This window comes from Bufo gargarizans, chromosome 4 (assembly GCF_014858855.1).
Source record: "Bufo gargarizans isolate SCDJY-AF-19 chromosome 4, ASM1485885v1, whole genome shotgun sequence".
NCBI lineage: Eukaryota > Metazoa > Chordata > Amphibia > Anura > Bufonidae > Bufo > Bufo gargarizans.
In genome coordinates, this window is record NC_058083.1 from 1,422,120 (window position 1) to 1,444,262 (window position 22,143).

At 42.5% G+C, this 22,143-nt stretch overlaps 1 protein-coding gene across 1 annotated transcript; it reads right to left on the reverse strand.

The window, feature by feature from the left end:
* Positions 1-61: 61 nt before the first annotated feature.
* On the reverse strand, positions 62-15,784 carry LOC122935587 (omwaprin-a-like). The gene is made up of 3 exons (XM_044291353.1): positions 15,627-15,784; positions 9,667-9,810; positions 62-283 (listed from the first exon to the last, which is right to left on the reverse strand). Coding segments are annotated over exons 1-3 (231 nt in total). The 5' UTR covers positions 15,712-15,784; the 3' UTR covers positions 62-281.
* Between the last annotated feature and the right edge of the window lie 6,359 nt (positions 15,785-22,143).

Consider the following 22,143-nt stretch of genomic DNA (forward strand, 5'->3'; position numbering starts at 1 on the left):
TTCTCGGCCACCAGTAATAATTTGATGCCTCACAATGGACGGTCAATGATACATCTCAGTCTCATTTTTCATCTTCTGCTTTATTACATTGATAAATGTCACTATGATCGCTGAGAAGGAGGAGGAATCTGCCTCTAATGGGGGTGTATTCAGACTGGGCACCTGGGGCAGCGGATCCAGCCACCTATTTTTCCCGGACTATTACGTCAGTCACCACCATGTTTTCCATGTTGCATTGGTCCCCCAAATAAGCTCAATGGTGGTGGGCATGTCCCGGGCTTCTCTGGAGAAAAAATAATAATTATTGATTTAGATTTCCAGATCTAACTACAGAAAGATAAGTCACATAGTAACTACACTACATATTTTGAGTGACTGGAAGAGCGGCATCAAAGATAGTGATATCCAGATAATGGCAGAATAGTGAGTGCAGCTCTGGAGTATAATACAGGATGTAACTCAGGATCAGTACAGGATAAGTAATGTATGTACACAGTGACTGCACCTCAGAATAGTGAGTGCAGCTCTGGAGTATAATACAGGATGTAACTCAGGATCAGTACAGGATAAGTAATGTAATGTATGTACACAGTGACTGCACCAGCAGAATAGTGAGTGCAGCTCTGAAGTATAATACAGGATGTAACTCAGGATCAGTACAGGATAAGTAATGTAATGTATGCACACAGTGACTGCACCAGCAGAATAGTGAGTGCAGCTCTGGAGTATAATATAGGATGTAACTCAGGATCAGTACAGGATAAGTAATGTAATGTATGTACACAGTGACTGCACCAGCAGAATAGTGAGTGCAGCTCTGGAGTATAATACAGGATGTAACTCAGGATCAGTACAGGATAAGTACTGTATGTACACAGTGACTGCACCAGCAGAATAGTGAGTGCAGCTCTGGAGTATAATACAGGATGTAACTCAGGATCAGTACAGGATAAGTAATATATGTACACAGTGACTGCACCAGCAGAATAGTGAGTGCAGCTCTGGAGTATAATACAGGATGTAACTCAGGATCAGTACAGGATAAGTAATGTAATGTATGTACACAGTGACTGCATCAGCAGAATAGTGAGAGCAGCTCTGGAGTATAATACAGGATGTAACTCAGGATCAGTACAGGATAAGTAATGTAATGTATGTACACAGTGACTGCACCAGCAGAATAGTGAGTGCAGCTCTGGAGTATAATACAGGATGAAACTCAGGATCAGTACAGGATAAGTAATATATGTACACAGTGACTGCACCAGCAGAATAGTGAGTGCAGCTCTGGAGGATAATACAGGATGTAACTCAGGATCAGTGCAGGATAAGTAATGTAATGTATGTACACAGTGACTGCACCAGCAGAATAGTGAGAGCAGCTCTGGAGTAGAATACAGGATGTAACTCAGGATTAGTACAGGATAAGTAATGTAATGTATGTACACAGTGACTGCACCAGCAGAATAGTGAGTGCAGCTCTGGAGGATAATACAGGATGTAACTCAGGATCAGTACAGGATAAGTAATGTAATGTATGTACACAGTGACTGCACCAGCAGAATAGTGAGTGCAGCTCTGGAGTATAATACAGGATGTAACTTAGGATCAGTACAGGATAAGTAATGTAATGTACTGTATGTACACAGTGAGTGCACCAGCAGAATAGTGAGTGCAGCTCTGGAGTATAATACAGGATGTAACTCAGGATCAGTACAGGATAAGTAATGTAATGTATGTACACCGTGACTGCACCAGCAGAATAGTGAGTGCAGCTCTGGAGTATAATACAGGGTGTAACTCAGGATCAGTACAGGATAAGTAATGTATGTACACAGTGACTGCACCAGCAGAATAGTGAGTGCAGCTCTGGAGTATAATACAGGATGTAACTCAGGATCAGTACAGGATAAGTAAAGTAATGTATGTACACAGTGACTGCACCAGCAGAATAGTGAGTGTAGCTCTGGAGTATAATACAGGATGTAACTCAGGATTAGTACAAGTATATAATTTATTATTAAATATTTAGAAAGGCTCCACCAGCAAACTACTGGAGCTCAGCCTTTCAGTTACCAGCTGAAAGAAAGGAATAAATCAATAGTAATACAGGCTGGCTCACAGTATTTTTGCATAACATTTTTATTAATGCTCTAAATCAAAACAAACTAACTTGTTGTCAGCATATCAGCATACATACATAAATAAATGTGTTAAATAGGTATATAAGTGCGGAGCTCACGCACAGACCTAAATAGCTGGAGTACTCCTAAGAATAAGACCTAATGGCTAGAGTGAGGCTGCAAGAGTTATTCAATTAGACCGCTCAGATGTCCATAACATTAAATGCCGATTTACCGGGTAGTTGGAACCAGAAAGGTTCAAAAGCGTCCTTGCTGTGATCTCCCACAGGGACAAATAGTGACCGCACTTCCTCCGGTCAGCGGTGCTCCACTTACTTGTTACTTGCGGAGCAAAACTTCAGACCCGTTCGCTCAGCGTCCCACGTGTCCAGCTGGATAGTCAATCTCTGGTTAGTGACGTAGGCGCTTGGAGCCGTCGGGCTGGCGGAAGCTGGTGAAGCTGAGCTAAGCTGGTAATTGCCTGAACTTGTCGGACCAGCGGAAGTGGACACAGCAGAGTTCACCGTGTATTTGCGGCAACGTTGAATGTATCAACACAGATTTAGTCCACTTTGCCTATAGTTCGTAGATAAGGTCTTTTTGAAGCGGTATAGGACGTCTTACAAGGCTTGAAAAAGATTGAAAAAAAAATCCTCTTCTTGCGTATTTGTAAAAACCGCACCAATAGCCAGGTCTTTATACACACTAGACGGGTTTCGGAAACAAGTTCCTTCCTCAGTAGATAATTGTAGAATGCTGAATGCAGACACAAGTCATGACTTTAAATACCCTTTTAAGTTTGATATAAAATATGGGTCGGATTGCAGACTGGGCTTCATTGCACAGTCTCAATCTCCACCCTGTATAGCATGGACAATGATTAACCACATATCTATTGCAACATATATCTTACTATCACATTATATAGATACATGTTCAAAATACATGCTGAAACAAAAAATTAAAACTTATTAAACAAATAAAAATTACATTATATCACATGCTGGGATGTCTGGAGTTTGGTGTTAGGGGGAGAAGGGAAGGGATGCAGGAGGGGTCAATGCGCTGGAAAACAGCCCGGCATTGACTCCCCGTGTAAACCAACCCATCTCACCTAAAGGAACCCAAAAATTTCAATCTCCGAGTTGAGACCCTGAGGCATCAAGGACCCAAACTCGAATATTTTCTTGGACTCCTGTCTAGACATTTTGGCCACAAAATCTCCTCCTCTCCAGTCTTGTTTGACCGATTGAATAGCCATATAGCTCATATTGCTGGGATCACCTGCATGATATAGTTTAAAATGTTTGGATAGAGGATGCGTTTCAGATTGTTTTTTGATATTATTAATATGTTCGGCTATTCTGGTCTTGAATACCCTGTTAGTACGGCCAATATACTGTTTTGGGCATGGGCACTGAATAATGTAGATTACTGCCTTACTATTGCATGACAAAATCTCTTTGATTTCCCATTTAAAATTATTGGACGTTGATATTATCTGTTTTATGTTTCTATCAAAGTGTGTCTGTCTACACGTTTGACAGCACCCACACCTGTAGAAACCTTTTAAATTAGCCCATGGGGTTATCAATGATTTTGTTTGGTGCTTTCGTATAGTGGGAGCCACTTCAAGTCCCAAATTGGGGGCCCGAGTATAAACTATTGGCGGATGTTCCGGGAGTATAGGACCCAGGATTTTATCATCCTTCAGTAAGTGCCAATGGTTATGGACAATACTGCTCACCATCTTATAATCTTTATTATATGGTAGAATTATTTTAGCTGTATTGTCTTATGGTAGTAGATACTTCTTTGGGTTTGAAAAATAGGGCTCTATCCAGTTGTCTTACCCTTTGGATTGAATTCTCCAATAACTTATTAGGGTACTCTTTTAGTAAGAACTGTGCTTTCATATTCAGTGCCTCTACTTCAAATTGCTCCTTTGTCGTACAGTTTCTTCTTAAGCGCCTAAATTGACTGAAAGGGACATTCAGGAGCCACCTCGGAAGGTGACAGCTTGTGTTCAGAATGAAGCTGTTGTTGGCCACATCTTTTTGATATGTGCTACAGGCAAAAGTTTCCTCTTTCTTTACAATATGCAAATCCAGAAAGTCCACTGTATGTGGATCAATATTGGCTGTAAATTTCAAATTCAGCTTGTTGATATTAATATTGTTTATGAACTCCAATAGTGATGCATGGGATCCCTTCCAGACTAACAGAATATCATCGATATAGCGCCGCCATAGGACCAGGTCCGCTCCAAGCTTTGGGGTGATGGTATCTTGTTCCCACGCTGCCATAAATAAATTGGCATAACTTGGAGCGAACCTGGTACCCATGGCGGTGCCCATAGTCTGTAAATAATAATTGGACTCGAATTGAAAATAATTGTGGTTCAGCACAAAATTGATCCCATCCAGTATGAATTGGAGTTGCTCAATTGCCAGATTCCCTTTTTGAGACAGGATTTTGGACACTGCCTGTATACCCTGATTGTGATTGATGCTTGTATACAAAGAACTCACGTCCAATGTAGCAAGCATCCAATCTGGGTGACAGTACATGTTTTCCAACAGTGTCACTACTGTGGAGGTATATCCCCAAGATACGAAGGAGTGTCTCCGACATAGGGTTGTAGAAACCTGTCTAAATATTGAGACAGGTTTGATGTTAAAGATCTTATGCCAGAGACAATTGGCCTTCCAGGGGGGTTGACCGGATCCTTATGTATCTTGGGGATACAGTAGAATATGGGTAATCTTTTCTGTGTACCCAAAATGAAATTACATTCTGTATCGTTTAAAATTCCTGTTTCTTTTGCTTTGTTACACAGTAATGATAATTGTTTACAATATGAGATTAGGGGATCCTCATGCAATTGAGTATAGGTGGTGGTATCGGACAACTGACTCAAGCACTCTTTGTTGTACTTTTCAGTGTCCAAGATCACAATCGCCCCTCCCTTGTCGGCTGGGCGTATTGTGATCTCAAGGTCTTTCTGTAGTTGTTTAATTGCCTGAATTTCTTGTTGGGAAAGATTTATATTTCCCTTTTGTTTCGGATTTTCTTATGTCTGCCTCAACAGCTCCTCTAAATGTAACCAATTCCTTACTTAATTCTTGTTTAGGATACTTCCTAGATTTAAGTCTTACATCGACAGGTTGATATTTAGTTGTCACTACTTCAGATTGATATTTACTGTTTTTCATAAAATATTTTTTGCAACATAATTTTTTAATATATTTTTCAATTCCAATATATGAATTGAATTTGTTGAGTTTAGCACTAGGGGCAAATTTTAACCCTTTTGACAATAATGATTTTTGTGAAGGGGTTAATTCTCTTGTGCTCAAATTGATTACATTATCTCCTGTGATTTCACTATCTTTTGCTGTGGGCCCTCGTTTAGTTCTACTTCTTCGTGTTCTCTTTTGCGTGTGGTTGTGTTCAATTGTGTGAAAGGGTTGTGTATCTGTGCTTGTGCTGTGAAGATTTTTGGCTGCATGTTCAATATTGGGTCTACCTTGTATGTTGCTGATGTTAATTCTTTGTGTGGCTCTAGTGGTGGATGTGATTCCTTGGATAGGGAAAATGACCAAGGAATCTTTGGCTGAGGTGTCTGTTTCCCTATAGTGTTCTTGTGGTATTGTGATTGTGAATAAGCCCCTTTCTGCTGCTGTTTCAGATGGTGGTAATTTTGTTTGGGTTTGTATTTTAGATGTTCTTGTTTTTTTGGTCTCAGACTTTTTACAAAAAAAGACTGAAGGATGATAAAATCCTGGGTCCTATACTCCCGGAACATCTGCCAATAGTTTATACTCGGGCCCCCAATTTGGGACTTCAAGTGGCTCCCACTATAAGAAAGCACCAAACAAAATTCAGGCAATTAAACAACTACAGAAAGACCTTGAGATCACAATGCGCCCAGCCGACAAGGGAGGGGCGATTGTGATCTTGGACACTGAAAAGTACAACAAAGAGTGCTTGAGTCAGTTGTCCGATACCACCACCTATACTCAATTGCATGAGGATCCCCTAATCTCATATTGTAAACAATTATCATTACTGTGTAACAAAGCAAAAGAAACAGGAATTTTAAACGATACAGAATGTAATTTCATTTTGGGTACACAGAAAAGATTACCCATATTCTACTGTATCCCCAAGATACATAAGGATCCGGTCAACCCCCCTGGAAGGCCAATTGTCTCTGGCATAAGATCTTTAACATCAAACCTGTCTCAATATTTAGACAGGTTTCTACAACCCTATGTCGGAGACACTCCTTCGTATCTTGGGGATACCTCCACAGTAGTGACACTGTTGGAAAACATGTACTGTCACCCAGATTGGATGCTTGCTACATTGGACGTGAGTTCTTTGTATACAAGCATCAATCACAATCAGGGTATACAGGCAGTGTCCAAAATCCTGTCTCAAAAAGGGAATCTGGCAATTGAGCAACTCCAATTCATACTGGATGGGATCAATTTTGTGCTGAACCACAATTATTTTCAATTCGAGTCCAATTATTATTTACAGACTATGGGCACCGCCATGGGTACCAGGTTCGCTCCAAGTTATGCCAATTTATTTATGGCAGCGTGGGAACAAGATACCATCACCCCAAAGCTTGGAGCGGACCTGGTCCTATGGCGGCGCTATATCGATGATATTCTGTTAGTCTGGAAGGGATCCCATGCATCACTATTGGAGTTCATAAACAATATTAATATCAACAAGCTGAATTTGAAATTTACAGCCAATATTGATCCACATACAGTGGACTTTCTGGATTTGCATATTGTAAAGAAAGAGGAAACTTTTGCCTGTAGCACATATCAAAAAGATGTGGCCAACAACAGCTTCATTCTGAACACAAGCTGTCACCTTCCGAGGTGGCTCCTGAATGTCCCTTTCAGTCAATTTAGGCGCTTAAGAAGAAACTGTACGACAAAGGAGCAATTTGAAGTAGAGGCACTGAATATGAAAGCACAGTTCTTACTAAAAGAGTACCCTAATAAGTTATTGGAGAATTCAATCCAAAGGGTAAGACAACTGGATAGAGCCCTATTTTTCAAACCCAAAGAAGTATCTACTACCATAAGACAATACAGCTAAAATAATTCTACCATATAATAAAGATTATAAGATGGTGAGCAGTATTGTCCATAACCATTGGCACTTACTGAAGGATGATAAAATCCTGGGTCCTATACTCCCGGAACATCCGCCAATAGTTTATACTCGGGCCCCCAATTTGGGACTTGAAGTGGCTCCCACTATACGAAAGCACCAAACAAAATCATTGATAACCCCATGGGCTAATTTAAAAGGTTTCTACAGGTGTGGGTGCTGTCAAACTTGTAGACAGACACACTTTGATAGAAACATAAAACAGATAATATCAACGTCCAATAATTTTAAATGGGAAATCAAAGAGATTTTGTCATGCAATAGTAAGGCAGTAATCTACATTATTCAGTGCCCATGCCCAAAACAGTATATTGGCCGTACTAACAGGGTATTCAAGACCAGAATAGCCGAACATATTAATAATATCAAAAAACAATCTGAAACGCATCCTCTACCCAAACATTTTAAACTATATCATGCAGGTGATCCCAGCAATATGAGCTATATGGCTATTCAATCGGTCAAACAAGACTGGAGAGGAGGAGATTTTGTGGCCAAAATGTCTAGACAGGAGTCCAAGAAAATATTCGAGTTTGGGTCCTTGATGCCTCAGGGTCTCAACTCGGAGATTGAAATTTTTGGGTTCCTTTAGGTGAGATGGGTTGGTTTACACGGGGAGTCAATGCCGGGCTGTTTTCCAGCGCATTGACCCCTCCTGCATCCCTTCCCTTCTCCCCCTAACACCAAACTCCAGACATCCCAGCATGTGATATAATGTAATTTTTATTTGAAATTTTAAATTTTTATGTATTTTTAAATATATATTTTTTCAACATGTATTTGTGTAATGTAACATTGCAAGATGTATGTTGCAATGTACTGGTGTTTATTGACCACCTATGCAATATAGGGTGAAGACTGAGACTGTGTAGTCAGCCCAGTCCGCAATCCGATCCACATGTTACATCGAATCTCCCTAATGCTACAATCCAGTCATTCCAGCATGTGCTACAATTCAATTTTAATTGTTTTAATTTTTTGTTTCAGCATGTATTTTGAACATGTATCTATATAATGTGATAGTAAGATATATGTTGCAATAGATATGTGGTTAATCATTGTCCATGCTATACAGGGTGGAGATTGAGACTGTGCAATGAAGCCCAGTCCGCAATCCGACCCATATTTTATATCAAACTTAAAAGGGTATTTAAAGTCATGACTTGTGTCTGCATTCAGCATTCTACAATTATCTACTGAGGAAGGAACTTGTTTCCGAAACGCGTCTAGTGTGTATAAAGACCTGGCTATTGGTGCGGTTTTTACAAATACGCAAGAAGAGGATTTTTCTTCAATCTTTTTCAAGCCTTGTAAGACGTCCTATACCGCTTCAAAAAGACCTTATCTACGAACTATAGGCAAAGTGGACTAAATCTGTGTTGATACATTCAACGTTGCCGCAAATACACGGTGAACTCTGCTGTGTCCACTTCCGCTGGTCCGACAAGTTCAGGCAATTACCAGCTTAGCTCAGCTTCACCAGCTTCCGCCAGCCCGACGGCTCCAAGCGCCCACGTCACTAACCAGAGATTGACTATCCAGCTGGACACGTGGGACGCTGAGCGAACGGGTCTGAAGTTTTGCTCCGCAAGTAACAAGTAAGTGGAGCGCCGCTGACCGGAGGAAGTGCGGTCACTATTTGTCCCTGTGGGAGATCACAGCAAGGACGCTTTTGAACCTTTCTGGTTCCAACTACCCGGTAAATCGGCATTTAATGTTATGGACATCTGAGCGGTCTAATTGAATAACTCTTGCAGCCTCACTCTAGCCATTAGGTCTTATTCTTAGGAGTACTCCAGCTATTTAGGTCTGTGCGTGAGCTTCTCACTTATATATCTATTTAACACATTTATTTATGTATGTATGCTGATATGCTGACAACAAGTTAGTTTGTTTTGATTTAGTGCATTAATAAAAATTTTATGCAAAAATACTGTGAGCCAGCCTATATTACTATTGAAGTATATAATTTATGCAATTACTGGAAATGTATGTAATGGCAGTAGAAACATTACTTCTAGAGGAGCACACAGAACCTTGTTGAGCTATCATATGATGACACATGAAGTGCTCACAGGTCCACACTTTGGAACATTAATGCGCTCCTTGCGTTAGTCCTCGCAGTCATGTGATGCAGATACAGTCCTGATAATTGCCGGGCTGCCTGCCACCAGTGAAGCTGAATTTACCTCTGAGATGTGATTGTGGGGAAGCAGATTTTGGCAGATCAGGTGGAGCTGGTCATGTAACCATACAGCTGTCAGATTCCTTCACCAGGTGCCAAATCCTGTCTAATAATGTGTTACATCTACTTGTTTAATTTGGTTTCTATTGAACTTACACTTGATGGGATCCTTGCATTCTTTATTGCATTTAAAGAAGCAGCACTTCTGTTTCCCAAGGCATTCTTTGTCAGATTTGCACAAATCATCCACAGGTTCAACACAGGCTATTAATAGACTTGGTGGGCATTCTCCTGGTTTTTCTGTAATTAAAGAGGTTTAAACGTCAAAAACTTATCATGCAGATACTGATGTGTTACCAACTGTCACGGCTGAGGATGGGGAAAACCCTCAGCCGTGCGATGCCAGAAGATGTTATTCGCCACTTGGCCAGGAGGACAGGATCAGGGAGCAGGTCACCTCCTATAATGTCCCAAATCTTACCCTGACTCCTAGCTGTATGAGCCAACCCTGATGGTGGGAGGGCTCATACTCCGGAACCTATAGTCCCTACTAGCCCTCAGGGTGGCCCTTAACTAGGAGCAGGGTAAGACGACCTGTTCCTCCTGGATACGGAGGAACGGGAGTCTCACTGGCCAAGCTGCAAGGAAGGGTAGACATATACAGACATATAGATATGGCAGGTGAACAACACTAGTTCCAAACTAACCTGCCACAGCCTTTCTGACTGGAACCCATGCACCAGGTATTGCTGTCTACACAAACACTAAGGAGACAGCACACACAAAACACACAGGAAACCAGGACATCTATAGCTGTAATAAAAATAGAAAGGGACACATCAACTAGACATCATGCATGGGTTTTATGACCACAAGGGTGGCCCTCACTGGCAGATGGTATAGGAAACCAGGAGGATGACTCCAGCAACATGCCTGGAGTACCCCTCAGACATCGGATTACTACAGAGGCTTTATAGCCCAAAGTGGCCACACCCAGACAGACACACACAGGAAAGGGAGTTAACCCTTCCAACACAAACCAGGGGAGTGAAACCACTTAAAGGGGAATACACTCACAAGTATCACACTACAGCTGTTACCCTTGGCAACGACATGCGTGGCAACCATATCCTGAAAACAGCCAGAAGGCCGAGATACTGCCACCACATGTACACAGACACGATGTTGCTGCAGACAACCGCAAGTGAAAGGAACAACACAGTGCACACACACATATAAACCCTGTGCACACTAAACGTATAAAAGGCACACATATGAAGACAGGTTGCCGGGTACAACCGCATGCACCTGGCAGCAAGCTGCCCAGCAACAGCTCAGGCTTCTATACTGCCAAATGTAACAATGTTGCCAGCGGCAACCACACGTGAGGCAACAGACAAGCAGCCCTCACCATGTGGTTGACAACAACACCAAACGCAGGCAACCACATGCGGATCAGGAGTCACGACCATAACCACTTTGTTATGTCTGCACAAGTCTATCCTCTTCATCTACAGCAGTGTTTCTCAAATAGCGGGGCGGGCCCCCCAGGGGGGGCGCCAGGCTCCGTAAAGGGGGGCTCGCAATTTAATATGCGGCAGGGAGATGAGCGCTTCCATTGTGGAAGCGCTCATCTCCCTTCCTCTGAACAGAGGCCAGCGCAGGCGCTAAGGGACTGGGAGGAGGAGCTGGGGGCCGGGAATAGCGGCGGGGCGGTGCAGTCAGTGTACTATAGCCCCGCCCCGCCGCTCCGGTATAGCAATATAAAATATCTTATTCAATTAAAATGTATTAGATATGCCCCCTCACTCCTAAATTCTTAGTACCTTACATCCTATTCCTAGGTTCTGTAATGCCGGCAGGTCGGGTGGGCGGCAGCGTAACTCCCTGGTGTCACTTGCCTGCGCCGCCTACTTTATGAATGAAGCAGGCGGCGCAGGCAAGTGACGTCAGTGAGTGACGCGCCGGCCGCCCGCCCGGCTTCCGCAATTGTACAGAATCTAGGAATAGGATGTAAGGTACTATTAGGAATTTAGGAGTGAGGGGGCATATCTAATACATTTTAATTGAATAAGACATTTTATATTTGAATACTGGGGGGCGGCGGGGGGCGGGGGGTTAGGCTGATCCGTGGATGGCACAGTTAAGGGGGGGGGCTATGGATGCCACTGTTATGGGGTGGGGGGTCTGTGGATGGCACTGTTATGGGGTGGGGGGGTCTGTGGATGGCACATATATAACAGTGCCAGCCACAGATCCCCCACCCCATAACAGTGCCATCCACAGATCCCCCCTGTAACAGTGCCACCCACAGATCCCCCCTGTAACAGTGCCCTCCACAGATCCCCCCTGTAACAGTGCCATCCACAGATCCCCCCTGTAACAGTGTCCGTCATCCACAGATCCCCCCCCGTAACAGTGTCCGTCATCCACAGATCCCACCCATAACAGTGTCCATCATCCACAGATCCCACCCATAACAGTGTCCGTCATCCACAGATCCCACCCATAACAGTGTCCATCATCCACAGATCCCACCCATAACAGTGTCCATCATCCACAGATCCCCCCATAACAGTGTCCGTCATCCACAGATCCCCCCCATAACAGTGTCCGTCATCCACAGATCCCCCCCATAACAGTGTCCGTCATCCACAGATCCCCCCATAACAGTGTTCGTCATCCACAGATCCCCCCATAACAGTGTCCGTCATCCACAGATCCCCCCATAACAGTGTCCGTCATCCACAGATCCCCCCATAACAGTGTCCGTCATCCACAGATCCCCCCCGTAACAGTGTCCGTCATCCACAGATCCCCCATAACAGTGTCCGTCATCCACAGATCCCCCCATAACAGTGTCCGTCATCCACAGATCCCCCCATAACAGTGTCCGTCATCCACAGATCCCCCCCCCGTAACAGTGTCCGTCATCCACAGATCCCCCCATAACAGTGTCCGTCATCCACAGATCCCCCCATAACAGTGTCCGTCATCCACAGATTCCCCCCATAACAGTGTCCGTCATCCACAGATCCCCAGTAATAGTGCCACCCACAGACCACCATTAGTTCCAAACCCACCAAAAGCACACTTTTTGGTTAAAAATATTTTTGTTGTAAAATGATCCACATTTCTTTCTTTTTTTATTCTCTTATACGTGAATAAGGATACAGTGTCATGCAGAGGTGTACTTATTAATTATAACAATTTTATACACAAATGATACTATTTACAGTCGCGCAGGGGGCGCAAAATGTTTTCTTCTTCCTAGGGGGGGGGGGCATTAGAGAAAATAATTGAGAAGCACTGATCTACAGTGACCTTTAACAGGTTATCATCCCAGTCTCCTCTAGTTGGATAACAGGAGAAACATTCATCATGATGCAGAACAGGTTGTCTATCTGTAGAGGATCCAACATGTTAGTACTTTACATGGACTGAGTTTTTACTTCAGTGGCCAAGTGTGATGCTTCAATTTCTCTGTGACACTGGTTTAATAGATCTGAACACTTGCTTTGGGGTTTCCTTGTAGATGACAGCTGATTGTTGAGGGTCCACATAGGTTACATCTAATATATAAAGCTGAGTGTGTGTGTGTGTGTATGTGTGTATGTATGTCCGCTAAAGGAATCCGCGCCGTCGCATTTACAATCAGTCTCAGCTCTCTAGCACGTGCAGTTCCTGAGATATTCCCCAAAAATGCATTAGCCAACAGAAGCTTGATCACATGACCCTGATCAGCCAATAGAAGCTTGCATCTCCTCCAGCCTCCACATACACACAGTTTTACTCCAGGTTTCCATAACAACCCAGCCATTTATCTTCACTGCTGTAGAAGAGCTTTAAAGGAAATCTGTCACCAGTATAATTGCTATTGAAGTAAAGCCATGGCCTAATAGCACTTAGTGGGAGACACACATATAAAATATATGTAATTTATTGAGACATGATCAGATAACAAACAATATATGAAACAAAAGGCACAAGTGTACAGGAGGGGGGGACACCTCATGTAAGGAGGTCAGATACAACCTCTCTCCCAAACACCCAACTGGCAGGGTGCCAGTTGGGTGTTTGGGAGAGAGGTTGTAACTGACCTCCTTACATGAGGTCTCCCCCCCTCCTGTACACTTGTGCCTTTTGTTTCATATATTGTTTGTTATCTGATCATGTCTCAATAAATTACATACCGTATATTTTATATGTGTGTCTCCCACTTTTCTTTGGGGTTATTGGTTCTGTTTTTGGGTTGGCTCAGTATATTATACTAGACCCCAGTGTTATACACACATTATATGTGAGTTTTTTCTTATAGGTTGGTCTAATAGCACCTAGTACCTTATTTCAAGATGTTTATATCCTCTGAAAATCCAGTTTTTGGGTATGCAAATGAGTCAGTAAGGTGCCCAGAGGGGTGTCACTGTTGCAGGAAGGAGCCCAGACACGCCCCCCGCCACAATGTGTCCACCCTCAATAGACTTAAAACTCCGCCCACAAGTCACGCTAAGCCATGTACTTATCTGGTTAGACCACACCCCCTCCCACCCCTGAGCCGACGGGGATTGAAAAATTGAAGGTAAAAATCTACTTCTGTCAGCAGCAGGGGTGGGAGGGAGGGTGACTTTCTCCCTGCAGCTCACACTACAGTACAGTGCTGCTGTCTTAGAGTGAGTTGCTCAAAAGGACATGCCCCCTATCCAGTAAATGCCACTATTAAGGGTGCGGGCCCCTGTGGAGGTTGCTGTCAAGGGGGTTGTATGCTGTGAAAGTTACTGTTAAGGGGAAAGCCACTGTAAAGGCAAAAGTTAAGGGGGTGGGCTGCTGTGGAGGTCCAATTTTAAGGGGCAGGTCACTGTGGGGGGGGGGTCAGTGTTAAGGGTTGGGGCTGTGGAGGTCACTGTTTTGGGGGTGGGGTGCTGTAGATGTCACTGTTATAGTGGATAGTGTTGATATCTTTTAACGACACACACAAACATGAAATTAAATAGATCAAATATATACCCGAGCGAAGTCGGCTCCTTCAGCTAGAAGTTAATACAGTTGAAAAAATACTTAAGTCCATCAAGTTCAACCAAAGGATAGGTGGGGACGTGAATCCCAGAAGGAATTTAGAATTCATCTAAACCCTTTTTGAAACTGTCCACTGTTCCTGCTGTGACCATGTCCCGAGGAAGTCTATTCCACAGATTCACAGTTTTATGAGATCCTTCTAACATAAAGGTATTGTCCAAAGCATACAACCTCTTTAGTAGACAGTATTTATTATGAACAAAAGCGGTTGTGGAATGGGAATGGAAAAATTAATTAGAAAGAGTTTATACAGGGATTATGAGGAGTTATTACATTCTGACACTTACCTGACCCCCACTGCTTTCTTCTTCCTGGTCCAGTCTCAATACCCAAGAAATACCAAGTGATGCCTGCTTAATTGTCAAGTAGGATAACCACTTTCGAAAGTGATTGGATGAGCAGGCATCACCACAACCCAACCTCTTTAATCTGTGTCATTTAATATGTCCAGAAATCTCTTTAATGGTGACAATAATGAACACGTCTATGGCAAAAATGTTCTCGACTGGTCAGACTGGTCAGACACATGGTGAATGTTGCTCAGTCTTTAGAAAGCATTTCTGATCTAGCTATAAGAGACCCGCATGATGACCTATTAAAGGTTTAATGTTGGTGTAGACATGAGTTGAAAGGCAAGGATAAATGTAGATTTTTGGAGAAAAATTTGTGGAGTCTTGACTAAATCAAGAAAAAAAACGTTCATGTTATTCTGGACTGTGATGCTCAACAGACATAAAGAAAACAGAGGAAGAGAAAGAACATTGAAGAGATGGAGACGGTGACAGGGAAGGATCATGACAAAGATTTCTGAAATATTAAAATATACCCCAGAGCAGAGAGTTTTACCACTGGACCTCTTCCTATGCAGACAACATTTCTCAGTGCAGCTATGGACATGAGACAAGAACCCAGCCTGGTCACCAGTTATATTCAGCACAAGCAATGAGCCAGAAACAAGTGAAATATGGAAACCATCCCTTAGATGCCACTTAGAAGGTTCTCAATTTATCCCTGTGATACATCAGCATGCTTAGTAGGATTACCTGGAGGGGGTTTGCCATTGGTGTCTGCTAATGCTCCTGCACAGCAAAGAATGAGAAGAATGAGAGAGACGGTCACAGGTGCCATATCGGATGAGCACTGGAGATATGCACAATCCAGCTGAAGGACTCGCCATTTAAAGAGATTTATGCAGTGGGGAGGAGAAGCTGCAGGGCAGGGCGTACCGTTTCACAATCTTGGATTTCCCATTTTCAGGAACATCTTGTTTTGTTGGTGGTGGAAGAACATTTCTATTTATATCTACAAGACATTTGGTATGAGATATGAATAGACCAGATGACACACTTTGGTTTTAGGTCAAAGGAATTACTTTCCATAATTGTGATGTGCATGTTCTTTTAGTAGCTGGAATTTTCTTTCTAGGTGGGGTGGGTGCTCCCTACCAAGGGGAGTTCGGACTGCTAGTAAAACAGCCTGACTCCGATGTCCCATCGGCAAAGGGCACCCACCCCATAGTCTTTTTACAAGTTCCTTTTAGTTTTCTCTATCATTCTATGAATAGATCAAGATAAAGATGGCAATAAATGAAAAAAAAAAATTGAAAATAATTTAAAAAACAACATAAGATTTAATGTTTACCATTACAAAGAGTTTCTTACATCCATTTAACAGATTTGTGCAATATCATTGAGTACTTTCACTCATTCTATGTGCATAAGGGTATAATATGAGTAATAGTGTTTTAAAATTAACAAAAAATGCATATATTAAGAAAAACAAATGAAAAACACATTTAAACCGCATATGCGTTTTCGTGCAAAATATAAAGACAGTTGTATGATAAATAACACTATAGATAAGAAGTAATCACTGATAACCGATATTGATCGTTTATGTGGAATTTTTTTATTTTTCATTCTGTTTTAACAATGTGAGAAAACATTACAACTATGAAGAATCAGGAACTGTTTCCTGCCGGGTCTTTAAAGTAATCTACAGCTGGATCCGGGTTTTCCAAGTAACTAGTAATAAGTATAAACGGAAAGACCTTATGGTGTTTGAAACATGGTGTCACGGCTGAGGACGGGGAAAATCCTCAGCCGTGCGATGCCAGAAGATGTTAACCCCTGCTCGGCCAGGACGAGAGAATTAGGGAGCAGGTCACCTCCTAATGCATCCCTAATCCGTCCCTAACTCCTAGCTGCATGGGCTGACCTTGAAGGTAGGAGGGCCCATGCTCAGTAACCTCGGATCCCTACTCACCCTCCGCCGGTCCCTGAACTAGGAGTGAAGGGTAAGACGACCTGTTCCTTCTGGACACGGAGGAACAGGAGTCTCACTGGCCAAGCTGCAGGAAAAAGGGGAACAGAAACAGGCCTATGGATATGGCAGGTGCTGCACTTGTTACAGCCACCTGCCACAGCCTTGCTGACTGGATCCGTGTGCAGGCAAGTTGAAGTCCACAACAATACAAATAGAACTCAGCACTCACACATCCACACACAGGAACCCAGATCCATAGCTGCACAGAATAATAAAGGAAAACATCAAGTGGACATCAACATAAACCTAAGAGTCACAGTTTGTTTATGACCACAAGGGTGGCCCCCACTGGCAGATGGAAATACCAGGAGAGTGTCTCCAGCAAAACATGGCTGAAGCACCCCTCAGCAACTGATATGCAAAGAGGCTTTATAGCCCAAAGTGGCCACACCCACACAGACACACAAGGAGAGGGAATTAACCCTTCCAACACTTACAGGGAGTGAAACTTAAAGGGGAAGTGTCCAAAAGCACATCACACTGCGGCTGTTACCGCTGGCAACGACATGGGTGGCAACCATGTCCTGGGAGTCAGCCAGAAGGCCGAGACACTGCCACCACATGTACATAAACCAAACGTTGCCACGGACAGCCACAGTGAAGGGAAATGTCACAGTGCACACCTAACATAAGACCTCGTGCACACCAGACATACAAAGTGCATACATAAACACACAAGCCAAGTGCAACCGCATGCACTTACAGCAAGCTGCCTAGCAACAGCTCAGGCTGCTATGCTGCAACAGTACAACATAACTTGTTGCCCGCGGCAACCACAAGTGAGGCAGCACACTAGCGGCCCTCACCTGTGGTTGAACACCTACATACAAACCGCAGGCATCAGCATGCGGTTCAAGAGTCACGACCATGACCATGGCCGTGACACATGGCTACTGAGGAAGAGGTCTGGGAACCTCGAAACGCGTTTAGCAGGCTTATTAAAAAATGCAAGATACTATACTGTAAAAAGTAAAGCAAGGATTGCGGAGAAAATTAACAGTGACACAAGCAGTCGGCTTGTCAACAAAGAAACAAGCAACCGATCTACTGAAGGATAAGAATCACGTGATATCTCCTTAACCACGTGAGACGCCAAGTGTAAACTACGGCGGACATAGCAAACCAAGACCATGTGAGACGCCGAGTTTGAGCGGCAGCAAGAACACTGTGATCAAGCGGGGTGAATGCACTGACGATCGTGTGGGACGCCACCGAAATCAGTCAGACACAATAGAGCAGCTAACAAAGAGTACAAAACGGATATAGAGTCAGTTTTATTGCTGCAACTAATACTGCTGTTACTAGTGATGAGCGGCAGGTGCCATATTCGATTTCGACGAAATTCGCGAATATTCGATAGAATATTCGTTTTATATTCGTCGAAATCGAATATTCGTCATTATTCTAGTTATCGCGAATAATATGCGATTTAAAAAATCGCATATGCGATTTTTTTAATTATTTTTTATTTTTTTTTAAACTTAACCCCTTAAGGACCGGGCTCATTTTCACCTTAAGGACCGGGCCATTTTTTGCAAATCTGACCAGTGTCACTTTAAGTGCTCATAACTTTCAAACGCTTTGACTTACCCAGGCCGTTCTGAGATTGTTTTTTCGTCACATATTGTACTTCATGACACTGCTAAAATTGGGTCAAAAAAGTTATTTTTTTTGCATAAAAAAATACATTTTTTACCAAAAAATTTGAAAAATTAGCAAATTTCAAAGTTTCAGTTTCTCTACTTCTGTAATACATAGTAATACCCCCAAAAATTGTGATGACTTTACATTCCCCATATGTCTACTTCATGTTTGTAGCATTTTGGGAATGATATTTTATTTTTTGGGGATGTTACAAGGCTTAGAAGTTTAGAAGCAAATTTTGAAATTTTTGAGAAATCTTCAAAATCCCACTTTTTATGGACCAGTTCAGGTTTGAAGTCATATTGTGAGGCTTAGATAATAGAAACCTCCCAAAAATGACCCCATTCTAGAAACTACACCCCTCAAGGTATTCAAAACTGTTTTTTCAAACTTTATTAACCCTTTAGGTGTTCCACAAGAGTTAATGGCAGATGGAGAAACAATTTTGAAATTTCTATTTTTTGGAAAATTTTCCAATATAATAAATTTTTTCCAGGAGTAAAATAAGGGTTAACTGCCAAACAACACTCAAAATGGGTTGCCCTGATTCTGTAGTTTGCAAAAACACCCCATATGTGGTCGTAAACTACTGTTTGGCCGAACGGTAGCACATAGAAGGAGGGGAACACCATATGGGTTTTGGAAGGCAGATTTTGCAGGACTGGTTTTGTTTATACCATGTCCCATTTGAAGCCCCCTGTTGCACCCCTAGAATAGAAATTTCAAAAAAGTGACTCCATCTAAGAAAGTACACCCCTCAAGGTATTCAAAACTGGGTTTACAAACTTTGTTAACCCTTTAGGTGTTCCACAAGAGTTAATGGCAGATGGAGAAACAATTATGAAATTTCAATTTTTTGGAAAATTTTCCAATATAATCAATTTTTTCTAGGAGTAAAACAAGGGTTAACTGCCAAACAACACTCAAAATGGGTTGCCCTGATTCTGTAGTTTGCAAAAACACCCCATATGTGGTCGTAAACTACTGTTTGGCCGAACGGTAGCACATAGAAGGAGGGGAACACCATATGGGTTTTGGAAGGCAGATTTTGCAGGACTGGTTTTGTTTATACCATGTCCCATTTGAAGCCCCCTGTTGCACCCCTAGAATAGAAATTTCAAAAAAGTGACTCCATCTAAGAAAGTACACCCCTCAAGGTATTCAAAACTGGGTTTACAAACTTTGTTAACCCTTTAGGTGTTCCACAAGAGTTAATGGCAGATGGAGAAACAATTATGAAATTTCAATTTTTTGGAAAATTTTCCAATATAATCAATTTTTTCTAGGAGTAAAACAAGGGTTAACTGCCAAACAACACTCAAAATGGGTTGCCCTGATTCTGTAGTTTGCAAAAACACCCCATATGTGGTCGTAAACTACTGTTTGGCCGAACGGTAGCACATAGAAGGAGGGGAACACCATATGGGTTTTGGAAGGCAGATTTTGCAGGACTGGTTTTGTTTATACCATGTCCCATTTGAAGCCCCCTGTTGCACCCCTAGAATAGAAATTTCAAAAAAGTGACTCCATCTAAGAAAGTACACCCCTCAAGGTATTCAAAACTGGGTTTACAAACTTTGTTAACCCTTTAGGTGTTCCACAAGAGTTAATGGCAGATGGAGAAACAATTATGAAATTTCAATTTTTTGGAAAATTTTCCAATATAATCAATTTTTTCTAGGAGTAAAACAAGGGTTAACTGCCAAACAACACTCAAAATGGGTTGCCCTGATTCTGTAGTTTGCAAAAACACCCCATATGTGGTCGTAAACTACTGTTTGGCCGAACGGTAGCACATAGAAGGAGGGGAACACCATATGGGTTTTGGAAGGCAGATTTTGCAGGACTGGTTTTGTTTATACCATGTCCCATTTGAAGCCCCCTGTTGCACCCCTAGAATAGAAATTTCAAAAAAGTGACTCCATCTAAGAAAGTACACCCCTCAAGGTATTCAAAACTGGGTTTACAAACTTTGTTAACCCTTTAGGTGTTCCACAAGAGTTAATGGCAGATGGAGAAACAATTATGAAATTTCAATTTTTTGGAAAATTTTCCAATATAATCAATTTTTTCTAGGAGTAAAACAAGGGTTAACTGCCAAACAACACTCAAAATGGGTTGCCCTGATTCTGTAGTTTGCAGAAACACCCCATATGTGGTGGTAAACTACTATTTGGCTAAACGGCAGGACATAGAAGAAGGGGAACGCCATATGGTTTTTGGAAGGCAGATTTTGCTGGACTGGTTTATTTACACCATGTACCCTTTCAAGCCCCCTGATGCACCCCTAGAGTAGAAACTCCATAAAAGTGACCCCATCTAGGAAACTACGGGATAAGGTGGTTGTTGTTTTGGGACTATTTTTGGGGTAAATTTGATATTTGGTTGCTCTATATTACTCTTTTTTGAGGCAATGTAACAAAAAAATTAAAATCTAAAATTGTTTCTACATTCGCTATTTAGTTTTGTGGAACACCTAAAGGGTTAACATAGTTTGTAAAGTAACTTTTGAATACCTTGAGGGGTGTAGTTTCTTAGATGGGGTCACTTTTTTGGAGTTTCTAGTCTGGGCTACATCAGGGGGGGCTTCTAATGGGACATGGTGTCAAAAAAAAAACTGTCCATCAAAATCTGCCTTCCAGAAACCGTATGGCGTTCCCTTCGTTCTATGCCCTGCCGTGCGGCTATATAGCCATTTACGACCACATATGGGGTGTTTCTGCAAACGACAGAATCGGGGCAATAAATATTTAGTTTTGTTTGGCTGTTAACCCTTGCTTTATTACCGGCAAAATGGATTTAAATTGAAATTTTGCCCAAAAATAGGTGTTTTGGCACCGTTTTTATTTTATATTTTTAACACCGTTCATCCGAGGCGTTTGGTCAAAAGTTATTTTTATAGCGACGACTTTTACGCACGCGACGATGCCCAATATGTATGGCTCTCAGACTTTGGAGACACTAAGCAGGCATCCTAAAACTGCGGCCCTCCAGATGTTGTAAAACTACAATTCCCACCATGCCCTGCTGATGGCTGTAGGTTGTCTGGGCATGCTGGGAGTTATAGTTTTACAACATCTGGAGGGCCGCAGTTTGAGGATGCCTGCACTAAAACTAATATTTTTGGGGGAAAGAAAAATAGTTTTCGTGTCTCCAAAGTCTGAGAGCCATAGTGTTTTATGTTCTCTAGTGAACTGTTGGGGATTATAAAAATTTAGTACTCCATGGAAGTGTGATACTCCCTGAAGCAATCGATAACGCAGAGGCCCGGATGATCGGGGCACGTGTCGCACTGAGTGGTGGTGTCCTTCCGTATCCCCCTCCTGCGACACACTCTGCACTTTTTTTGGGTTCGTCCCTTCTTTCCAGTATGGGGGACCACACCTGGAAAGTGTTGGCCAGGGACGATCCGGGCGCCTCCAGTTCCCGAGGTACTCCGGCCTGCTCTTTCCCGGTCCGAAAAGATCAGGTCCTTGAGGACTGCCTCATAGAATTGGAGGAATGTCCCTGTGCTGCCAGCGCTTCGGGATAGTACAAAAGAGTTGTACATGGCAACCTGCACCAAGTAGACCGCAACTTTTTTGTACCATG

What these genes read in the sequence shown, in the direction of transcription:
- LOC122935587 (XM_044291353.1), bottom strand. Translation starts at nt 15,711, where the DNA reads ATGGCACCTGTGACCGTCTCTCTCATTCTTCTCATTCTTTGCTGTGCA. An exon ending in CAATGGCAAACCCCCTCCAG is followed by an intron (nt 9,811 to 15,626) that starts GTAATCCTACTA and finishes CTTTAATTACAG; the next exon opens with AAAAACCAGGAGAATGCCCA.